This window comes from Vipera ursinii, assembly GCF_947247035.1.
Source record: "Vipera ursinii genome assembly, chromosome: 1".
Classification (NCBI taxonomy): domain Eukaryota; kingdom Metazoa; phylum Chordata; class Lepidosauria; order Squamata; family Viperidae; genus Vipera; species Vipera ursinii.
In genome coordinates this window covers 183,389,951-183,412,774 of record NC_139512.1, presented here as the reverse complement: position 1 = coordinate 183,412,774, position 22,824 = coordinate 183,389,951, and the positions used below count along the sequence as shown (strand labels likewise).

Sequence of the window (22,824 nt, the reverse complement as noted above, 5' to 3'; positions counted from 1 at the left end):
GAATCAACTTGTTGCATGTGCAATAGGAAAGTCAATGATGTGCACAGAGCAGAGACAAAGGGATGAACTAGACATCTGGGTTGTATAGAAAAGGTGCATAGGCAAAGCAATACAAATCTTGATCACAGCATACATTTTTGGCAAGCTAAGACTGGGTCAGAGAGAAGACAAGAACTTTCTTCTTTTGCTGAAGCTCTTTTGAGGATGGCTTCACTTTTCCGACACCTGTGTGTGTTGCTATGGAAGAACTGGCTGAGTGTCAAAAGGCAACCGGTAAGTATAGAAATTAAAAAGCAAGAGAATTTTAAGTCCCAGGGAATCCAGGACAAAATATTATTTAAGAAAAGGTAGTAATACACTTTTTGAAAACAATGAGTGTGAAAAATATTTTCTCTAGTGATATTTGATTACAAATGTGCTATTCCATGTCTGGTCATAACTGTATATTTTATAGACATATGTATCTATGAGTTCTTACTTGATCAACCAAAGCTGCTTCTGTATTTGTGGAAAGATTTAATTTTTTTCTTGTTCAAATGTGCCACATTGGGTGGCACCTACAGATGAAGGGAGGGAGTATTTTTAAATGTTATGTTAACCAAACAGAAAGCTAGCTTGACAAGCAAACTTTGGATTAGAATCTTTTCTCCATTGCTAAATTTCTCCATTTTTGTTTTGATGGAATAGTAAGTAAGCATGTTCTTGTGCTCTAAGTATTATTTCAGTATAATATTTCTACTGAGCTGCTTATATCTTTAGTTACTCATCTCAAGAGTTGGTAACTTAGAGCAGAGAGTATTTTGCTATTTCACTAATTAGATGATGCTCATTATGATTCATTGCACAGTTAGCCAGATATTCACACTGGATTTGACATTTTTTCTACCTATTGAGTCCTTTCCAAGGACCTGGGATAGGTAGATGTGGATTATGTTATTATTATTAAATTTATATGCTGCCTATCATGCCATGGGCTACTGTAGGCAACTCACAACCATGAAGAAATAGAAAGAAAGTTTAAACAAAGTGAAAATAATAGAACAATAAAGCAAGGAAAAAGAAAACAAAGAAAACACATCAATATGACTAGTAAAAATAATGCTATGCTGGGTGGAAATTCTGGACGTTTTAGCTCCAGAACTAAACTGGGGAAGGCTGGTTTAGATTAAATTAGAATCTGCACAAGGAAGCATTTATGCAACAAGTAACTTATTAAAGATAGCAGCCTTTAATTGTATATATTATATTTTATGTACTGTAGCAGAGATGCTGATGGATTATAGTCATTTATTTTTTAACCTCTTCTGTGTTGCATTCTCTCTCTTTTACGAAACCAATTCTTCATGTAAGAGACTTTCATTAATTATTTTTAACTAGAATATTTTTGTTCTAAATCCCATCAAGGCTGATTCTTGGTATTTTTATATATGAAGTTTTGAAAGGTCCCCCCCATGCATTCTAAACAATCCCATGATAATTGCTAATAAGGAATGGCAGCATTTGTAACAATTTTACTTAGCTTTCATCCACATAAATAAAGCTAGGCTGAAGTAAGATGAGTGTGCTGGGCCAGTGTGGGTCCTTTCCCCACATATTTCCTGCTCATTCTCTTTCTATTAACAACATAGAAGTATTGGAAGTTTAATTTGGAATGGATTATTTATTCTGTTGCTCTACTAATGGTTTTGCCCCCCTTTGTAAGCCACTTTCTCTAGAATTGCCTTTCGGGCATTTATCCCCTCACCTTTAGCAATGCATTTTCTCTTTTGTTAAGTACTAAAGTGCAATAAACCAATTTGAGAAATAGCATGTGACTAATGCATCATAAAATAAAACATAGCAGCTTCCGGCTATGACAGTACTCATAGAGAGGAAAAGGTGAGGAACAGTTTGGTGTAGTTCTAGAAATCAGGAGATTCTGAGTTCTAGTCTTGCCTTTAGCATGAAAGCCAGCTGAGTGACTTTGGGCCAGTCACTCTGTTTCAGCCCAACCTCCCTCACAGGATTATTGTTGTGGGAAAAATAGGAGGAGGAAAAGTATTGTGTTTTCACCACTTTGAGTTTTTTATAATAATAATAAAGGCAGGATATTACTAATTAACTAAATAAAATAAGCAATAGTCCCAGTGAAAGCAAAAGAGGAGCAATGGGGGGGGTTGTTAAGTGAAGAAATGGTGACAAATTTGTATTAACATAGCTGCTTTCTTGGCTTGCCACCAAAATAGAAAACTCTGGAGATTTTTAAAGTCAGTTTGCTCCATTAAATATTGTTCATCTAATCATGCATTTATCAATATACTTTTAGTATTTTTCTATAGGTTTATTTCTCCTGGGTGTGACATTTATGTAAATGAAGTCCAAGGTTTTAATAAGACTATTCCAATATGTTAAACATACAATTCATTCAACTGTGAGAGGGGACTACAGCAGATGCATTCAGTTGACAAATTATACTTTGTTTATGCTGAGGAGATCAAAATTCACACTTGAGGTTGGTATAAACAAGGTTTCTCATTAAATCTCAAAAAAAATCAAACAAAACTGTTGAAAATTATTATTATATGCTTGAAAATAATTTTAACAATTTTTAGAAAGGGTATTTAGAAGTTTGTAAATGCCTATATTTGCCATTATTTCAAAGACAGAAAATATCATGCTATTTCCCTTTTTTCATATTTTGTGAAAATAGAGCTTGGGAACATTTTACCCAATTTAGCCATAAAGTATTAGCTCTTATCTTAAAAATTATTCCTCTGTTTATAAAGCTATATTTTTAGCTTATACAGATCAACCTGTTTATCTTTTTATCTGGTGTGCCTTAAAATTAACCAGGATGATTAATGTCTTGCAACAGGCATTAATGGGGAGTGACATGGTGCTTATTATGTACTGGGCTCTTGTGTAACACCACGTGGGTTGCTGGAGCAGCTAACGGCTCTCCAGCAACCCAGACTTTAAGTCTCCTGTGCTGCAATTGGCTAGCTCCAGGCGGCAATGGTTGTTTCAAACCTATTGGCTTCCTCCTAGGGGCTAGACTATATATTGCGGCTAGTTGCAGACAATTCCCCAGTACAGTTCCAGCACAAAATAAACAATGAGTTATCCTGTACTCAGCTTCGCGTCTTCATTCCTGCACCAAAGAACTCGCTATTTAACAGTGGCAATGAGGATGGGATCCTGCTTCACCGATTAAAGAGCTGAAGTCTTTGAGGCAGCACACGCTGGAGGGAAGAGGCATTTCCCCCTTCCCTCTCTCAAGGTCGGCTAGCAGCTACAATAGCGACCACATGCTCAGGGAACTCACTCCCTGAGTCTGAAGCAGGATCTGGAAGAACGCAGGAACCAGATAGAAAGAATGCCGAAGGTTGGCAAATTGCAAGAATTCGATGTGAAACACCCAGAGGAATGGCCATCTTATCTATCGCAAGTAGAAAACTACCTCAGAGCCAATCAGATTGTGGAAGAAGAACTGAAGGCTGCAACTGTCAGAATCCATTTATATCACATTTCATAAATGTATAGGTAGAAGATTGTGCTTATTCTGGGGATTCTGCCATCTCTCCAAGGGGGGGGGGGAAGAGGATGGTTACTTAGATTGAAATAGGCTATCTTCAAACACCAGGGAAGCATTTGATCTGGGGGAGAGAGGGGGAGAGAGAGATCTGGATCGCATCTTCATTTACAACTGAAAAGGAAGAAGCAATAACAACAAACACAAGAAGAGTTCCCTTTCCCACGGAAGGGCCTGACACCTAAGTGAATGATGGGAGCCTGACCAAATGAATGAGGGGAGGCGGTTGAAATGGGAATGCTTTATATAGGATTGAAATGTAACTCTGTTAGATCCCGTCTTGTATTGCCACAATCGATTCCATCCTAGTAAACATTTCCTTTTGTACTAATTTGCATCCAAGAGTTCTTATTTCCTAAGATGTGGATTGAGGTGGGTCCTGACAGTAGACAGGATCTGCTATAAGAGTCAATCTGGAAGGGAAAACCTTACCGGGGGACTTTGCAACAAATACAATGTCTGGCAACGGAGCAAGAAAGGAGGGAAGCCCCATGGAGAGGGAGACTTCCCCCCGAATGGAATCCCAGAGACAATGGGAAGCTGAAGCGGCATATTCCCCCGGGGAAGAAGCAGTGGAGCAGTACTACCAAAACCCCCGGTGGTTGATGGACGTTGGAAGGAAAAGTGAGTGGGAAAAGGCATCAAGGGAAGTGACCCTGAGATGGAGCGACCAGCAACCAGAATGGAAGCAAGAGATGGAGAGCTCCCTGCATGCCAGTGAGGAGGAGTGGATCCTGGAAAAAGCCATTGATCTGATGAAAGCAACCCTGAGCTCACTAAGGGAGGAGAGAGCTGAAAACTGCAACCGAGGCAGCGCCTGGGGCCGCAACTGGAAAGGTAATGGAGGGGACCCAGCACCTGAAACCCTGGGGCCGTCCAATGGAACGAATTGCTGCCTCAGCAGTACCCCCCCAGAACCACAGACGGGGACCAGGATGAGGAGCGATACCAGCCACGGCACAGACAACCCTCCAGCCAAAGACTCCCACCCCTGGAAGTCAAATTCAAGGGGGAGCCATCACAACTGGGATTCTTCCTAAACCAAGTCCTCAGCTATATGGAAGAATACGGCTGGGATATCCCTAGTGACAAAACACGCATCCGAATTGTGCAATCCACCCTGGACGGATCGGCTGCAGACTGGGTGGTGAACTTGCACGACTCCAACGCCCCAGAACTCGATGACTTCAACCGATTCATGTCATCTTTGAGGCGGCAGTTTGAGGATCCTTTGGCTGACCGTAAGGCCCGGGAGAGAATCAAAATAGTGAGGCAGGGCAGGCGAGCAGTGGCCGAATATACCCAAAAAATCCGAGCCATTGCCAGCAAGCTGAACTGGCCAGAAGACATACTCCTTAGCCACTTCAAAGACAGTCTAAACTACGACCTGTATGACGCTTGCCTGCCTCGAGGAGACCCACCCCATCTCGACGACTGGTACATCCTGGCAGAGGAAGTGGAAATAGACCTACTGAAGAGACACCCCCCGAGCAAACACGCGAGGGGGAAAAACCACCAACCAGAGCCAAAAAATCAATGTTGTTTCAACTGCGGGAGAGAGGGCCACCGTGCTGCAGAATGTCATTCAAAAGCCCCCCCATGAAAACCAGAGGCATCATTCTCCAAGAAGCCGGGGAAGTCCCAAGGCAATACAAAAGAATCTTCCATGAAGGGGACAGAGGCTGTACAGTCCACAACTCCTGCCAGGGACTGGGATTGGACTCCGGCCTGCACCGCAGGGATGGTGGACAACTCGGAAGACAGCTCAGAGGGAGAACCATTGGTAAGTGGCCCCCTTCCACCCATCCTTAAGACAGCCAAAATAAAAGCTCTGATAGACTCTGGGTGCATCCGCTGCCTTATCAGCCCAACGCTGGTGGAGAGATTGAGCATCCCAGTGAGGAGGCTAAAACAACCAATCTCTTTTAGTCAATTAGATGGGACAATAGCAGGGGGGGAACAGCCACCCTAGCCACTTTACCAATCCACCTATCACTGGGGCCCCATGAGGAGGACATAACGTTTATAGTGGCCCCAGGCATGGAATGCCCAATGATTCTAGGACTGGAATGGCTGAAAAAATGGAACCCCGGGATAAACTGGAGGACAGCAGAACTCAATTTCCCAAAGGGGGGGGCAGAAGAACTTAGACTCCAAAAGCACCCCCCCAACCTGGAGGGAGGAGACAGCAGCAGTGGGGGAAGAGAAGAAGTTACCAGAGATACCAGAGGAATACAGGGACCTTGCTGAGGTTTTCAGCGAGGAACGGGCAGATGAGCTTCCCCCCCACTGCCACATTGACTGTGCTATAGAATTCAAACCCGGGGCAAAACTCCCAAAAACCAGGATGTATGCTATGAGCCCAAGGGAAATGGCAGAAATGGAAAGATTCATAAAGAAAAACTTAGAAAGAGGCTTCATTGAGCCTGCCAGACCCAAAGTGGCTGCCCCAGTTCTGCTCAGGGAAAAGAAGGATGGTTCTTATCGCTGTTGTATAGATTATAGGAATCTGAACACAATTAGTGAATGCAATCTGTACCCCTTACCCCTGATGAAGGATATGCTATCCCACCTATCGAAAGGAAGGATTTTCACGAAACTAGACCTGAGGGAAGCATATTACCACATTAGGATTAAGGAAGGAGATGAATGGAAGACTGCATTCAACTGCCCATTGGGTTGCTACCAGTTCAAAGTACTGCCATTTGGACTGCAAGGGGCCCCCGCAGTATTCATGCAATTAATTAATGACGTGCTAAGGGAGCACCTTTATAAGTGGGTCATGGTTTACCTGGATGACATCCTTATCTTCACAGAAACCAAAGAGGAACATATCAAACTAGTCAGAGCAGTCCTGAAAATGTTGCAAGCTGCCCACCTATATGCTAAACTATCGAAGTGCGAATTCCACCAGGAAAAAATTGACTACCTGGGATATCGTATATCCCCAGAGGGCATAGAAATGGACCCTGAGAAAGTCAGGGCAGTATTAGAGTGGGCACCCCCCCCGCACACGGAAGCAATTGCAAAGTTTCCTGGGGTTTGCAAATTTCTACCGCCAATTCATCCCTGCATTTGGCCAAATAGCCATGCCCCTGACAAACTTGTTGAAAACGAAAGGGGGTCCCCTGTGAAATCCAGCCAGCCTGTAAAGTGGACAATGGAGTGTCAAGCAGCATTTGAGAGGCTAAAGAGACTTTTTTCTGCTGAACCTGTCCTAAAACACCCAGATCCCAACAAACCTTTTGTAATACAGGCAGATGCAAGCGATGTAGTGGTAGGAGCTGTACTATTACAAGAAAATTATGGGGGGACCTTGCAACCATGCGCATACACATCCAGAAAACTCACAGAAACAGAACAACGTTGGCCAATATGGGGAAAAGAGGCATTCTTGTTGACGTGGGCATTACTAACATGGCGCCAATTTTTAGAAGGAAATAAAATACCTTTCCAGGTCTGGACAGACCACAAGAATTTGGAAGCACTAAAAACGCCCAGGAAGCTCACTCTTAAGCAAGCCCGCTGGTCCCAACATTTTCACTGATTCAATTTCACTCTTAAACACTTACCGGGGGGAAAGAACTTCCTGGCAGATGCTTTATCCCGCATGCCCCAATATAACAGCACAAGAGTTACTGACTTTAAACCACTTGTGCCAGAACAACAACTGGCAGCACCAGTCACCACCAGGGCACAAGAAAAAATGAAGCCGAAGGCAGATAGCCAAACTGGAATAGAATTCAGGAAGTCTTTGGAAAGTGATGAATGGTTCCAGAAAAATAGACATGTGTACACAATTAAAGATGGACTACCATGGGTGGGGGAGAAGCTATGTATACCCACCACACAGAGAATCAATTTCATGCAACTGTGCCATGATACAAAATCAGCAGGACACTTTGGCTTTGTAAAAACCTTACACTTAACTAAAAGGCAATTTTGGTGGCCATCTATGAAAAAGGACATAGAAAGCTCTGTGGGTAGCTGTCAAATTTGCACGATGGCCAAAAGACTGCAAGGGAAACCGCCAGGTCTGTTACAACCGGTGGCGAACCCCTCAGCCCCATGGAAAGAAATAGCCATGGATTTTATCGTAGAACTGCCAGAAAGTAAAGGGAACCCCGTAGTCTGGACTGTCACAGATCTGTTCTCTAAGCAAGTACATTTCATACCTTGCCAAAAAATCCCGACTGCAAAAGCATTAGCAAAACTTTTTGTACAGCATATTTACAAATTGCACGGGGTACCACAATGCATCATATCTGATAGCGGGGTGCAATTTATGTCGGCATTTTGGAAAGAATTTTTATCCCTCTTAGGAACCACCCAAGGACTGTCATCTAGTCACCACGGACGGGGCTTCTGAAAGACTTAATGCTGTACTTGAACAATATCTAAGATGCTTTATTAATTTTCAGCAGTCCAACTGGGCGGACCTACTGCCTTTCACAGAAGTAGCATATAATAATGCAGTCCACTCAAGCACAGGTTACACCCCTTTCCAAGTAGCTACAGGCCAGAGTTTCAACCCAATACCAGAACTAACCCCAAAAGAACCGGTCATCCCTGATCTGAAGGAATGGATTGCTCAATTACAAAATACATGGCCAATCGTTAGGAAAGCATTGGAAGATGCCAGAAAAGCATACAAGACACAGGCAGACAAAAAAAAAAAAAACCCGATCCCACACCATTCAGGGTAGGAGAGATGGTATATTTATCCACAAAATACCTGAAATCACTCCAACCCTGTAAAAAACTAGGACCAAAGTATATTGGACCCTTTCCAATTAAAAGAATCATAAACCCAGTAACAGTTGAATTAGAACTACCCAAAAATCTTAGACGAATACACCCAACCTTTCACTGCAGTCTAATAAAGAGAGAACAACAATCACCTCTACAAACAAAAATCCTACCACCACCACCACTCCCCATCATGGTGGAAGGAGAACAACATTTTGAAGTGAAAGAAATCTTAGATTCCAGAAAACACCATGGAACGATACAATATTTAGTGGCATGGAAACACCTCCCCTCATCAGAAAATGAGTAGGTTAACAAACTCCATGTTAAAGCACCTAAGTTGCTTAAGAGGTTTCATACAGAATATCCGAACAAACCAGGCTAACATTCATATGTTTTCTTTTCCCCGCAGATGGACCCATCTTTTTTCTGAAAGGAGAGCCGATTGTCAGAATCCATTTATATCACATTTCATAAATGTATAGGTAGAATATTGTGCTTCTGGGGATTCTGCCATCTCTCCGAGGGGGGGGGGGAGAGAGGATGGTTACTTAGATTGAAATAGGCTATCTTCAAACACCAGGGAAGTGTTTGATCTGGGGGAGAGAGGGGGAGAGAGAGATCTGGATCGCATCTTCATTTACAACTGAAAAGGAAGAAGCAATAACAACAAACACAAGGAGAGTTCCCTTTCCCACGGAAGGGCCTGACACCTAAGTGAATGATGGGATCCTGACCAAATGGATGAGGGGAGGGGATTGAAATGGGAATGCTTTATATAGGATTGAAATGTAACTCTGTTAGATCCCGTCTTGTATTGCCACAATCGATTCCATCCTAGTAAACATTTCCTTTTTGTACTAATTTGCATCCAAGAGTTCTTATTTCCTAAGATGTGGATTGAGGTGGGTCCTGACAGCAACGCTACTCTGCGTGTGCGGTCCTGCTACCTTTGATTTAGCTGAGAACCTTTTTGTGCTGACACCAATCAAAGTGGTCTCTTACGCAGATCTCAAAAAGAGGCTAACCGGGCACTTCCAGCCCAAGATGCTTGGCGGTTCAAGTTTGATCAAAGAGTGCAGCTTCCCGGGGAGTCAGCGTCAGAGTTCATAGCGGGCCTAAGGCAGGCCGCATATCTATGCACGTTTTCAAATTTAGAGGAGTGACTATGAGACTGGCTCGTCTGTGGCCTATGGGACAGAATGCTTCATTAGAGACTATTTGCTAGGCCAAATTTAACTTTTTCTGAAGCGCAAGATGAGGTCATGGGTGACGAAGCTGCTGGGGGTGCCGTTCAAACTGTACAGCCCGCCAAATTGACAAAGTTAGAAGAAACGGTCCACTGTGAGGATGCCAAATGCACCAAAGAACTCTCCGAGGAAGAAGAACCTGAGATCAACCGATTCCAAAAGCAACCCAACGCGCCACACCGCAATGGCCAGCCGCGAGAGGACAATTACAAGGCAGTTCTCTTACCAAGATGTAAGGGGTGTGGCGGCAACCATTTTTGCACCAACTGCAGATTTCGTTCAGCCACGTGTAGAGCTTGTGGAAGGACAGGCCACATCGCAGTGGTTTGCAGAGCCCGACAAAGAGACCGGCCACCCAAACACCAGTCAGAAGAACCGACTAGGAGAGGTACTGGGGCCAGGGTACAGTTAGTGTGGGATTCTTCAGAAGCCACAGAAGTGTATGCCGCACCGGGGCTCGATGCCCCCTCAAACCCCTTAAGTTCATGGTAGAGCTACAAGGAGTTCCATGTAAGATGGAATTGGACTTTGGCTCTGCAGTCTCAATAATTTCTCAAGACACTTTTAACTTTGTGTGTAGGCGCAGTAACAACTGGGCCAAACTAAGACCCTCAGATATAATCCTAACGGTTTTCCAAAATGTGCATGTTAAAGTTAAGGGAGAAGCCACCTTGTTGGTTAAGTTTAAAGGGTTTTTGGGCACCTGGATGTAATAGTAGTAGGGGGCCAGAGAACGAGTCTCATTGGACTTGATTAGTTTGATGCCTTAGGTATTCAGATTACTGGCATAAACCGGACACAAACTGCAGACCTCGCATCAGTGTGCGAGGAATACGCAGATGTTTTTGATTCAACCCTTGAAACATACACAGGCCCACCTATATCATTTAAGCTTGATCCCAACATAGTTCCAATCAGGGTTAAGCCTCGTAGGGTCCCCTTTGCCTTAAAACATAAAATTGATTCCAAAATTGATAAGCTGGTAGAACAGGGCATGTTACAGCCTGTTGATGGTAGGGAGTGGGAAACTCCTATAGTCACCCCACTTAAAACCAATGGGGAAGTTCGCATTTGCGCTGACTATAAATGCACACTAAATAAGGCCCTCAAGCAACACGCTTACCCGGTCCCAGTGGTCAACCATATTTTAGCCTCCTTGCAAGGGGGTACTATTTTTGCTAAACTTGATTTAGCACAAGCCTATCAGCAATTGCCAGTTGATGAGGCCACAGCTGTGGCTCAAATGATCGTGACTCACAGGGGGGCTTTCAAAGTTAAACGCTTACAGTTTGGAGTCAGTGTTGCACTGGGTATTTTTCAGGGAATAATGGAGCGTACACTCAGGGGTATTCAGGGCATCTGCCCTTATTTTGATGATGTTCTTATTGTAGGGGAATCCCCAGAAGTGTTGGCCAGTAGGCTCAAGGCTGTTTTGCAAAGGCTTCGCGAAGCAGGCCTCAAATGAAAAAAGAACAAGTGTAGTATTGGGGTTTCTTCAACAGAATTCCTGGGTTTCCGAATTGATGCTAATGGCATTCACCCTGCTGATTCTAAAGTGAAGGCCATTAAAATGGCTCCTAGGCCCAAATCAAAAGGAGAACTACAGGCATTCTTGGGTCTCTTAAACTTCTATCACACATTTCTACCTCATAAGGCTGCAATAGCAGAGCCCCTCCACAGGCTGCTGGATAAGAAAGCTCCATGGAAATGGACTAACTTACATGAAAAATGTTTCCAGGAATTAAAAGCACTATTGTCAGAAAAGTCCACTGTATCTCACTACAAAGAGTCTAAACCTGTATGTCTTGCATGAGATGTATCTCTCTATGGGGTGGGGGCAGTTTTAAGTCACATAGAAAAAAATGGGAAACAGGTTCCAATAGCGTTTTACTCAAGAACATTGTCTTCTGCTGAGTGCAACTATGCTCAGATTGACAAAGAGGCCCTAGCCATCGTTGTTGGAATAAAAAAAATTCCATGACTATTTATATGGCAGGGATTTCACGGTCTACACTGACCACAAACCTCTGTTGGGACCTTTTACAACAGACAAACAAAACCCCCACATACTATCTCCAAGAATGTTGAGATGGTCTATTTTCCTATCTGCATACAATTTTAAGTTAATTCACAAACCAGGCAAGGCCAGGAACTATGGTCATGGGAATCTGTGGGTTCCTGGTCAAATCACCAAGGCATCCGGACCCCTATGTTATGAAGTGGGGGTGGAGGGAGGGTGAGTTGTCAGAAAACACATTGATCAGCTCAGGAAACGGTTTCCAGAAAGGCCACTAAGTGAGGACTGCATCATATATCCCTCCCAAGGTCCTCAAACTTGTGGCCAAGCCAGCCCTCACATGGACTACCAGGACTTTTCCTTCTTAACTCAGGTGGAACCAGAGGGAGAACTGGGGAGCTCTGGAGTGCAACATGGACCCCCTGAAGGAGCAAGACAACAGAACTTCAGCAACTGCTGTGTCTACTCTGCCGATCAGTCTGACTTTGGGGTGGTCCAACCTGGTGAGGCCAGCCAGAGTACATCAAATGCCCTTGACTCAGGAGCACAAAGGGACACAAGTCTACCCAGCCCACTGGGTAAGGTGGTAGACCACAAAGTGATGGGAACTCCGAGACGTTCCTCTAGGGCACACAAGCCTCCTTCATATCTTGCAGATTATGTTGTAAAATAAAGAGCTATATATTGTAAAACCTGTTGCCACTAGACTACAGAAACTAGTGCTATGATATAACTGTCTAATGCAAATGGTCAAGCCTGTTCATTGAGACGTTGTTTAATCTCATTGTAACCTAGTGTAAATGGTGAAGCCTCTTCACTGAGACGTTGTTTAATCTCATTGTAACCTACATTGTCTTTCACTGTTTCAGCAACCTGAAACAGTGAAAGAGCCACTCGGAACCAGTTCCCTCACAAAAGGAAAAACTGGGAGCCGCAAAAAATGTGTGTGCATGTGCGTACATGCGCACATGTGCAGAACAGGGTTTCACTGAAGAGTAGAGCCAAGGAGAGATATGCACCTACCCTGCATATTTGAATTGATTGGTTGAACATTTTTAGTCCCACTTTTTTTTTGGACTGCACATGGCAGAGGACTGGGAGCTGCAGGAGAATGCAGCTCCAGAGCCGCAGGTTGCAGACCTGTGGGCTAGACTATATATTGCGGCTAGTTGAAGACAATTCCCCAGTACAGTTCCAGCATGAAATAAACAATGAGTTATCCTGTACTCAGCTTCGCGTCTTCATTCCTGCACCAAAGAACCTGCTATTTAACAATGCTCATATCTGGTATTACTATTACCGGATTTCAGTTATGTACTCCAGGAAATCATTTTGCAGATTTTTTATCCTGCCAATTGAAATCTGGTCTCTTCTTAAATAATACAATATTATGTATATATCTTGACTATATACAGTAAATGTGATGTCTCAACTATTAAACTTAAAACATTGTGCCTTCCATTACAATAGAGAGTGTTGAAATTATAACTTTGTTTTAGGAAAACCCTATTTATTTTTCAACTTTTTATGGATTTTTCTATTTTTCTATGGACTTTTTCTTTTGAATGCAAATTTATAAATATGTTTTGCCATGATGCTGATCACTCCTAGTTGAGGAGAATGGCAACATTTGGAAAATTAATATTTTTAAAAGTATAATAATTTATAAGATGCAATGTTCCCAAAATAAATAGTCTTAATGTCTTCCATGCTTAAATATTTAAATATTTTTTTCTGTTTTCTATAATTTGGGGCCAGTGCCAATGAACAGAACATTGGTCTTTTAAAAATTTATTTTAAATCCAACCACTTAATAATATTTTAATATGTACTCAGTAATCCAAAGCAAATCCTTGTTTGGCTCAGGCAGTGTGATCAAAACAGTGTCATACTGCAATTATTTTTTTAAAAAATATGGAGCAAATAGGGGAAGGAGCTGAGACTGGTTGCCTCCGGGGCTCCAGAACGGGTCGTGGGACTACCTATTCCCACGACGTTAGGAAATGGCAGCAGATGTAAAGACAGAGGACCCTATCGACATCTGGGATTGCGTCCCCGCTATCTCCAAGCGGTGAAGCGCTCCAAACCTCTGATTTCTTCCCAAGACCCCGGGAGCAAGGATAAGCAGCCACCTGAGCTCCGGCTGGTGTACTTGAATGCCAGGTCCATAATCAATAAGGCTCCTCTCATTCGCGAACTGATTGAGATGTGGCCCTAAGGCACAATTGGGCTTACTGCTGGTATACCTTCCACCTAGTCACACAGCAGTGGCCCTGCCTGAGCTTCTCGATATCCTCTCGGGGCTGGTGGTTGAACTCCCCAAGCTTATAGTTTTGGGTGATTTCAATCTATCATCCCTGGGAGGATCATCTGAGTTAGCCCGAGAGTTCATGGCCTCCATGACGGCCATGGACCTAATACAAGTAATTCAGGGCCCGACTCATGTGGGGGGCCACACACTTGATTTGGTTTTTCTTTCTAGACGGTGGTTAGATGATCTTGGTGGGGGTTCTCCAATTATTATACCCCTGTCATGGACCGATCATCATCTCCTGAGGCTGGTCTTCTACTATACCACCCCCCATTGTGGAGTTGTTGAACCATCAAGATTGTTCCGTCCCAGGCGCTTAATGGACCCTAAGAAGTTCCAGGAAGCACTGGGGTCTCCACCTGCCTCTTTTGCTCACAGCTCAGTTGATGCCTTAGTTGAAGCCTGGGAAAAGGCTGCCACGGATGCACTTAACCGAGTTGTTCCCTTGTGGCCCCTGACCCGATTCAGATCCCAGTTCGCTCCATAGTTTTCCGTGGAGCTCCGGGAGATGAAACGGCGGAGACGGGGCCTAGAGAGCCGTTGGAGATCCACCTGATCTGAATATGACCGATCACGATTAAGATCCTTTACTAGATCTTATCTCGCAGCAATGAGGATAGCGAGGTCTAACTACTTTGCTACACTCATCGCGTCTGCAGATAACCACCCGGCCGCCCTGTTTAGGGTAACTCGCTCCCTCCTTAATCAAGAGGTGAGGGAGGATCCCTTACAGGATCGTGCCGAAGAGTTTTGCCAACATCTGTCGGACAAAATCACTCGGATTCGGACCGGTTTAGACTCCAACTGGGCACAGTCTGACGATCAGGACATGGGTGGTCTTGTCAATGTTATCTGGGAGAAGTTCGACCCTGTGACCCCAAAAGAATTGGACAGAATTATGAGGGAGCTCAGCTCCACCACTTGTTTATTAGACCCGTGCCCTTCTTGGCTGGTTTACTCGGCTCGAGAGGGAACACGAAGCTGGCTCCAGGCGGTGATATCTGCCTCCTTAAGTGAAGGTTGTTTCCCCTCCGCATTGAAAGAAGCGGTGGTGAGACCCCTCCTTAAGAAACCTACCTTGGACACAGCTATATTAAACAACTTTCGTCCGGTCTCCAACCTTCGCTTTCTTGCCAAGGTTGTTGAGAGTGTGGTGGCGCATCAGCTCCCTTCGGTTCTGGAAGAAACTGACTATCTGGACCCGTACCAATCGGGTTTCAGGCCCGGACACAGCACGGAGACGGCATTGGTCGCTCTGGTAAATGATCTCTGGAGAGCTCGGGACAGAGGTTGTTCCTCTGTCCTAGTCCTACTAGATCTCTCAGCGGCTTTCAATACCATCGACCATGGTATCTTGCTGCAGCGTCTCAGAGGATTGGGAGTGGGAGGCACGGTTCTTCAGTGGTTCTCCTCCTATCTCATGGGACATTCACAGTCGGTATTGACAGGGGGGCAAAGGTCGAGCTCGAGACCTCTGACTTGTGGAGTTCCTCAGGGGTCGGTCCTCTCGCCTCTCCTGTTCAACATCTATATGAAACTGCTGGGTGAGATCATTCATGGTTTTGGAGTTGGGTATCATCAATACGCTGATCATACCCAGCTTTTTATTTCGACTCCAAACCACCTCAGTGATGCCCTCAATGGGATGTCCCGTTGCCTGGAAGCAGTTCGGGTCTGGATGGGGAAGAACAGGCTTCAACTCAACCCTGACAAGACTGAGTAGCTTTACATACTGGCATCTCGGCATATTCAGAACATCCCTTCTCTTTCTATAGGGGATAAATTATTACCCCCCGTAGATAGGGCCCGTAACTTGGCAGTCCTCCTAGACTCACAGCTTTCTTTGGAAGACCACATAATAGCTGTAACTAGGGGAGCCTTTGCCCAGGTTCTCCTGGTGCACCAATTACGGCCCTATCTGGACCGGGATGCCCTGCATACAGTCACTCATGCGCTCGTGACCTCTCGTTTAGATTACTGCAATGCTCTATACATGGGGCTGCCCTTGAGGACCACTCGGAGGCTCCAACTGGTACAGAATGCAGCTGCGAGAGTTGCATTGGGAGCCTCCCGATACTCCCATGTTACACCTCTACTGCGTGAGCTGCATTGGCTCCCAGTTATCCTCCGGGTGAGATTCAAGGTGCTTGTAATGGTTTTCAAAGCCCTACATGGCATGGGTCCGGAGTACCTTGGGAATCACCTGCTGCCGGCATCAACTTCCCTCCGCCTGGTACGCTCCCACAAAGAGGGCCTCCTAAGGGTGCCACCATTCGGAGAATGCCGCTTGGTGGCTCCCAGGGGGAAAGCGTTCTCTGTGGGCGCGCCTGACCTATGGAACCATCTACCGGTTGAGCTCCGGATGGCTCCCAACCTTCGCTCCTTCTGATGCGATCTAAAAACATATCTATTTAAGCAATCCAGTCTGGTCTGATGGGTTTAATTTTAATTGTGGTTTTAACTTATCTTCTACATTTGGGCAGTAGGGCTTAATTTATTCTCAATTTTCTGTATTTGTGCATTTTGACATTTATGCCACTGTTCACCGCCCTGAGTCCTTAGGGAGAAGGGCGGTATACAAATCAAATAAATAAATAGATAAATAAATAAATATTTCTTCAATATTTGAATTATTCTGTAGTTTTCATAGAAGGGCTTCAGTGACATATAGATTAAGTAAGAAGGTGGGCAACCTTGTTTTGTTGCTCTTTATATATACTATAGGCTATGAATGAGATTTACAAATGCTTTTGTTTAAAGTATTGCTTCTGGATCACATACAGGAATTTTTTTCTAATTTATATTTTTACAATGTCTTGAGGAAAAATAATATCTGGTACCCTGTCATCATCATTATTTTTTTAAAAAAACAAGTTTTATTGGTTTTTCAGTTTAAGATCTGTATATTTAGAAAGCATCATGGTTACTGGGTAATCAAAGATTCAGTAACAGAGTTTTCAGTACATAATTCAGGTTACATTATCAAAACATCCTTCTCTATTACCCTTAACATTTAATACAACATATTTAAATTAATAAATTTCTTAGAATAGCATGGCCAGTTAAAAGATTTATCAATCCAGTTTCAATGAAATATATCCATGTCCTGTTACTAATTTTTGCCTAATTTTGATTTTAATTATAGTATTCAAATTTAGCTTTTAAAATCCCAGATAGTATTCACAACCCAAATTTCCCTTATTTCATTACATCAAAAACTGTAACATCCAACATACACACAATAACTGAATGAGTAGGCTCTACCTGATAAACACTGTCTATTTCACATCCTGATACATCACACGTTGCTGATAGGACAGCCTATATTTATCAATCTACATCTACTTATACATAACCAAATTCTGTTTTAAATTTTTGCTAATTCCTAAATCTTAGTTTAAATATTCAAACATCTTTTAACATCACACATAGGATCCATAAGCCAAATTTCTATTACGTCAGTGTACAAATTATAATGTCTAAAATGCCTAATAGATTGATAAACACATTCTAGTTCTATCTCATAAACATTTTCTATTTCAGATCCTAATAGATCACTAATTACTAAAGGAATAGCCTTTAATGATTCTCTAAGAACTCATTTTTTAAATCTAACTCTAGCTTTCTTTTTTTGCCAATCAGATTTCCAGACCAAAACCTTTAAATTGCCAGATAGATCTCCCTTCACTCCAATACATATTATTTGTACCAAAATAGGCCACCTAAACCTCAATGATCCACAAAAACTAAGCCATTTTAATCATTATATTGTTGCCTTGTTAATTCCAATCTCTGTATTTGCTCAAATGTCTTTATCTTCAGTTCAGTCTGGATTCTTCTTCCATCTGTATTCATTTGCTTTAAGTAGAAAGTCTTATCCAATTTTGTAGTTAATGCTTGGCTATCCAGGTTTTCAAGAAGTTGTCTTTGTTGATCTTCTGCATCCTCTATGTTAGCATCACTATCGTGTGTGGTGTACTTCTGGAATTATAGGCTCTTTGGATGAAGTCAAGACTTGGGTATTAAATTTTTCCATAGTTTGTTGTTGGTTCTTAGGGTTATCTGTCATAGTGATAGTTCCTTGTACTTTTAAAATTGTGGGGGTTTTGGATGGAGTCAGGTTTTGGATATTAGTTTTTTCAATATCTTGTTGTTGTTTCTTATATTCCTCTGTCTCAATAGTAATTTGTTCCAATTTTTTATGTTCTTGGTTGTAAATTCTTTAGTTGGAGTCTGGGTTTCAGTTTGTGGATTGGAGTTGGCACCTAAATTTTTCAGTCTGGAAATAAACATCTCAGTGACTTTGTGGATTGTTTCAAGTATGCGCTTATAGTCAAGCAAGGTTTGTGGCTGATCAATCTCCATTTTGAAATAATTGTAAATAGTCCTTAGTGGAGGCTAATTTTTAGACAAAAGTCAGTAAATGTTCACCTCCACAAGTCTTAAAAGCTAAATTTACCTTCAGCTGTTTCAGGTTTTTATTTTTAGCTAATGCCAAGGACAGTTCCAAAGTATAAACAAGTTTATTTGCCAAATAATATTCACTTGCTGTATCATGTTTAACCACAAGATGTCCCCAGAGTACTTAAAATCCTTTTCAAACAGAGTAGATTTTTTTTAATTTTGAGCCCTTTTACATATTTCTTTTTTCTTTTTTCTCTCTTTTTTTAGTCAAATAGATAGAGTAACCAGTTTCTGTAAGGGCAAGAATTTTGAGTCACCAAAGATAGAAGAGTAATAAGTCCAATTAGTTGATGTTATTTTATTCAAGGTATTTTTCCCTCCCAATGTAATCAGAGGCTGCCATTAAGGAGGGTGGAAAAAAGAAATCCTTTCCCTCTCTCCTCACTGGGGGAAATAGATTCAAGAAGCTTTTAACAGAAGAGGTAGACAGTTAGGAGAAAGAGAAGGCAGGTCTCACCAAGTTTTTCTGCTGTGCTTTCAAGTGCCTGCTTGTGAGTTTGGCTTTGGCAGGAAACAGCTAGAATGATGGGCCATGGGAGTGGCCGATCCTTTCTTCGTTGGTCCAGAAAACTACTCCAAGCTGACGGGAAGGCCACTGCCCTTCCACCATTGGCCAGAGAATCCTCTCCCCTGCTTGTCACCCCTCCAGGGCAACTTTCGACCCCTTTACAGGGATCCCCTTGGAAAAGAAATCCAAACAACATGAGGAGCGTTCTCTGTACACGTCTGGCCATGCCACAATCTGGAACCAGAAGCTGTCATTATTTTTTTGTTTATTTGTATTCTGCCTTTATTATTTTTAGAAATAAGTAAAGTGTTGAACATATTCAACATTATGGGGGGATTAAAACTATTTTTCTCATTTGTTCCAATGAATCTAATATGATTAATTCATATTGATCTGAAATAATCAAACATGCAAAGAAACAAAAACAAGTCCAAAATATCTGTATTACATCCAGAAATGCCAACTTTGCAACCAATATTTCTCATCCATAACTATGGCACCCTAAGGATACCTGCATACATGCAAATGCTTCTCTGGAATCAGTAACGCAGCAGGGATTACTTTTTCCTTCCAGTAACATATACCTAAAACCAGTTTATTGCATTTGGCAATTGTACTAAAAAAATCTCATTGTCAACCAATATAATTCATTTAATTTGAAATCAAGTGAAAAATTGATTTAAATTATTTTATTAAAACAAATTAATGGCAATTCTTTTATAAGAAGTTGCCTCAAACAAAATGAGTTTGACATGCTTGCTCTAGATAGTTGAATGCTCCAAAATAAATTCTAGACCAGGCCTGTACATGCAGCCTACCAAGCACCCTTGGACAGAGCACAGACTTTTTTCTTTTTAAAGTAATAAAATCACCACCACTGCCCTGAAAGTCATGTTGCCTAGTGCCTCCATGGCTTACCATGACCACAAGCTCCAACACTGTAGATGCTCCTCTAGTCACCAAATCATTGATTAGCCCACCAGAATTCCTTTGCAGACCACAAAGATTTTTAATTTATCAGTGTGGGCCTTTCCCTTCTACAGGTTGCACAGACCTGTTCTAGGTTTTCCTCTTGCCTTTCCGAGTTAACTCCTTGGTTTGTCATTGAGCAAGAATTGACTTTGTAGGGAAGCATATTATTATTTGATGTATATTTAACATATGTTCTACCTTTATTTACCGATTATATAATATTTGTATGCAATCCACATGGTGAGGTTTGGGGCAACTTACAATAGAAAAAAATATTTTTTAAAATCATAAGATTAAAACATAAAAGCAGGGCTTTTTTTCTCATTGAACGGTCTGAATGGCATTCTGGCATCTTTTTTTTCCACACACAAAAAAAGCTTTTGCACAAACTGTGCTACTCCCTCCCTCCCACAAGCTATGCTACTTGAAAGCCAGTAGGAATTGCTGCTGAGAGCGCCAAAAGACCTGGCCAGCAAACGTTGCACCGGCAAGTTGTCTGCAGCGAAGGTGAGTTTGCAGGAAGTTTGCATCCCTCCCTGCTGCCCAACTATACCATCTCAACTAGGTAAGTATGAGAAGACAAGGAGTGGGAGATGGGTTCTGCGGAGTCCATGTGCACTCCTTCTTTGTGCTCACCCGTGTCAGCCAGGCTGGTGGCCTACCCAGTGCTGGACCTGCGCCACCATCACCTCGCCCTGCATGCCTAAGTGGCTGCCTTGCATCGCCTGGCCCACCATGCCTCCACTGCCCGCCCCACGCAGCCCCGCCATATAGAGCGGGCCCCACTGCTTCCACTGCACCTGCGCTGGCTCCAGCCACAGGGGACAGCCCACTGCCAACACCCCTCACGCCTGTGACCACAGCAGTGCGGCCCCCCCGCCCGCCAAGATGAGAGTTCCGGCACCTTTTTTTTTTTTTTTAGAAAAAAAGCCCTGGAAATAATGTAGCTACCAATCAGTTTCATCTATTAGTTAATAATGTAAATACTTTAATATCAATTCAATGGTATAATCAGTCATTTAAAACTCTTCTTGGAGGTTAGTTTTTGTTCTGTATACAAGATTTTGTTTCTATGTATAGCTATAGTTTTAATATTAGTTAATACAAATGGAGATAAATTATGTCAGATAATAGAATAAAAATATGTATTACCTTCTTAGAATCATCCTATTTCATAGTTGTAGAGTTTTGTTTTATATATTGATAAATTATGTTTTAATTTATATTTAAGTATTTCAATTGGAATTTTTTAATTCATAAATTCTTTGTCTAGTTTGTTTTTTAGTAAAAAGAAAGAATGGTGTCAGACCTGCCCCCAAACAATCATTTATGAAAGCAGACTCTTGACTCCAATTGACTGAAGTGAAAAGAACTTCATTACTAAAGTTATTGGTTGCAAGAAGGTGACGTGGAATCTGAAGTTCCCACTCACCAATACAAAGAGCCAAACCCAATGTTTCCCATCCCTCCTCCCAATGTCTGGTCTGTTGCCAGCCAATCTGGGATCACCACAATGATGTGGGAAACTCTGGGTTGTTTAGGCTACAGGAATTTCACATCCATGGCAAGTGACTTTGAACATGCCTGGTGTAACCAGTAGAAACAGCTCTGGTTTTCTTCACAGGTCAGCTCCCCCTCCCCATTTCCCACCATTAGATACACAGGTGTAGATTGCCCCAAATGCCTCCCTCGTCCCTTCCCCTTTGATGGCAGGACACCAGGAATGCGCTAGGTTGACGATGGAGATCTTAACAAAAGGTTTAATTCTTCAATAGAAGAAAGACATTCTTGTGCCTTTTTTGCCCTCTTCTATAGTTCCGTATCGTTTAGTATGTAAAAACCTATTCCAAATAATGCTTCTTACAATAGTCTTATTCAATTTAACATAACCACATTAATGTTTCAATGTGGTAAGACTTTCCCCTTAAATATTTGCACAATCTCAACGTATTGCAATTTGCAAACAGTACTGACTTACTACTTGCTATAATAAGTTTGTTGTTGTTTTTGTTAGCTGTGAAGTTGTGTCTGACCCATTGTGACCCCATGGACAACGTTCCTCCAGGCCTTCCTGTCCTCTACCATATTCTGAAGTACCTTTAAGCTCACGCCTACTGCTTCAGTGACTCCATCCAGCCACCTCATTCTCTGTTGTCCCCTTCTTCTCTTGCCCTCAACCTTTCCCAGCATTAGGCTCTTCTCCAGTGAGTCCTTCCTTCTCATTAGGTGGCCAAAGCATTTGAGTTTCAACTTCAGGATCTGGCCTTCTAAAGAGCAGTCAGGGTTGATCTCCTCTAGGACTGACCGGTTTGATCACCTTGCAGTCCAAGGGACTCGTAGGAGTCTTCTCCAGCACCATAGTTCAAAGGCCTCAATTCTTTGGCGCTCAGCCTTTCTTATGGTCCATCTTTCACAGCCATACATTGGAACTGGGAAGACCATAGACTATACGCACTTTTGTTGATAATAAGTATAATAAGTTACATCACTCTTATTTAGTATTATTTCAGTTTATATAACTCGCCCATCCAAAGATTCCGAGTAGCTTAGAATACAAAGATAAGCAGAATTAACATTAATAATAAGAAACATTAATGACAATTATAGCCAGTCCAACTTGCCACTATTTGGGAGTTCTACACTCTTATCCATCCTCATATACTGTTCTGAAAAGTCATGTTTCATGCTTTTTAGAAGGTAGTCCAGATACTGAGACATCCAAAGAGGCCTGGGAGGGAAAATTCAATGGCTCACCACCTGGCCACCAGAGCAGGGACCATTTCCAAGACAAATCCTTTGAATGTAATTGGACAATAGACATATAACACGGAAGAGGAATGGGGAAAAGGGAAAGTTAACTAGGGAATCTGCATGCTTAAATTTAAGTTCTGGCTTTGCTCTACTGTCACCACGTGGTCTTTAGTAAATGCAGGGCTTTTTTCTCATAGAACGCTCAGAACGGCGTTCCGGAACCTTTTTTTT

At 42.5% G+C, this 22,824-nt stretch overlaps 1 protein-coding gene across 1 annotated transcript in view; it reads left to right on the top strand.

Annotated features, from left to right (window-relative positions):
* Positions 1-204: 204 nt before the first annotated feature.
* ABCA12 (ATP binding cassette subfamily A member 12) overlaps positions 205-22,824 on the top strand; it is a gene marked incomplete at its 5' end in the record, with an annotated part of 290,957 nt that continues 268,337 nt past the window's right edge. The window contains one exon of the mRNA XM_083369575.1: positions 205-273. Within this exon, the coding sequence (XP_083225701.1) occupies positions 205-273 (69 nt within the window). The remainder of the gene's footprint in view (positions 274-22,824) is intronic.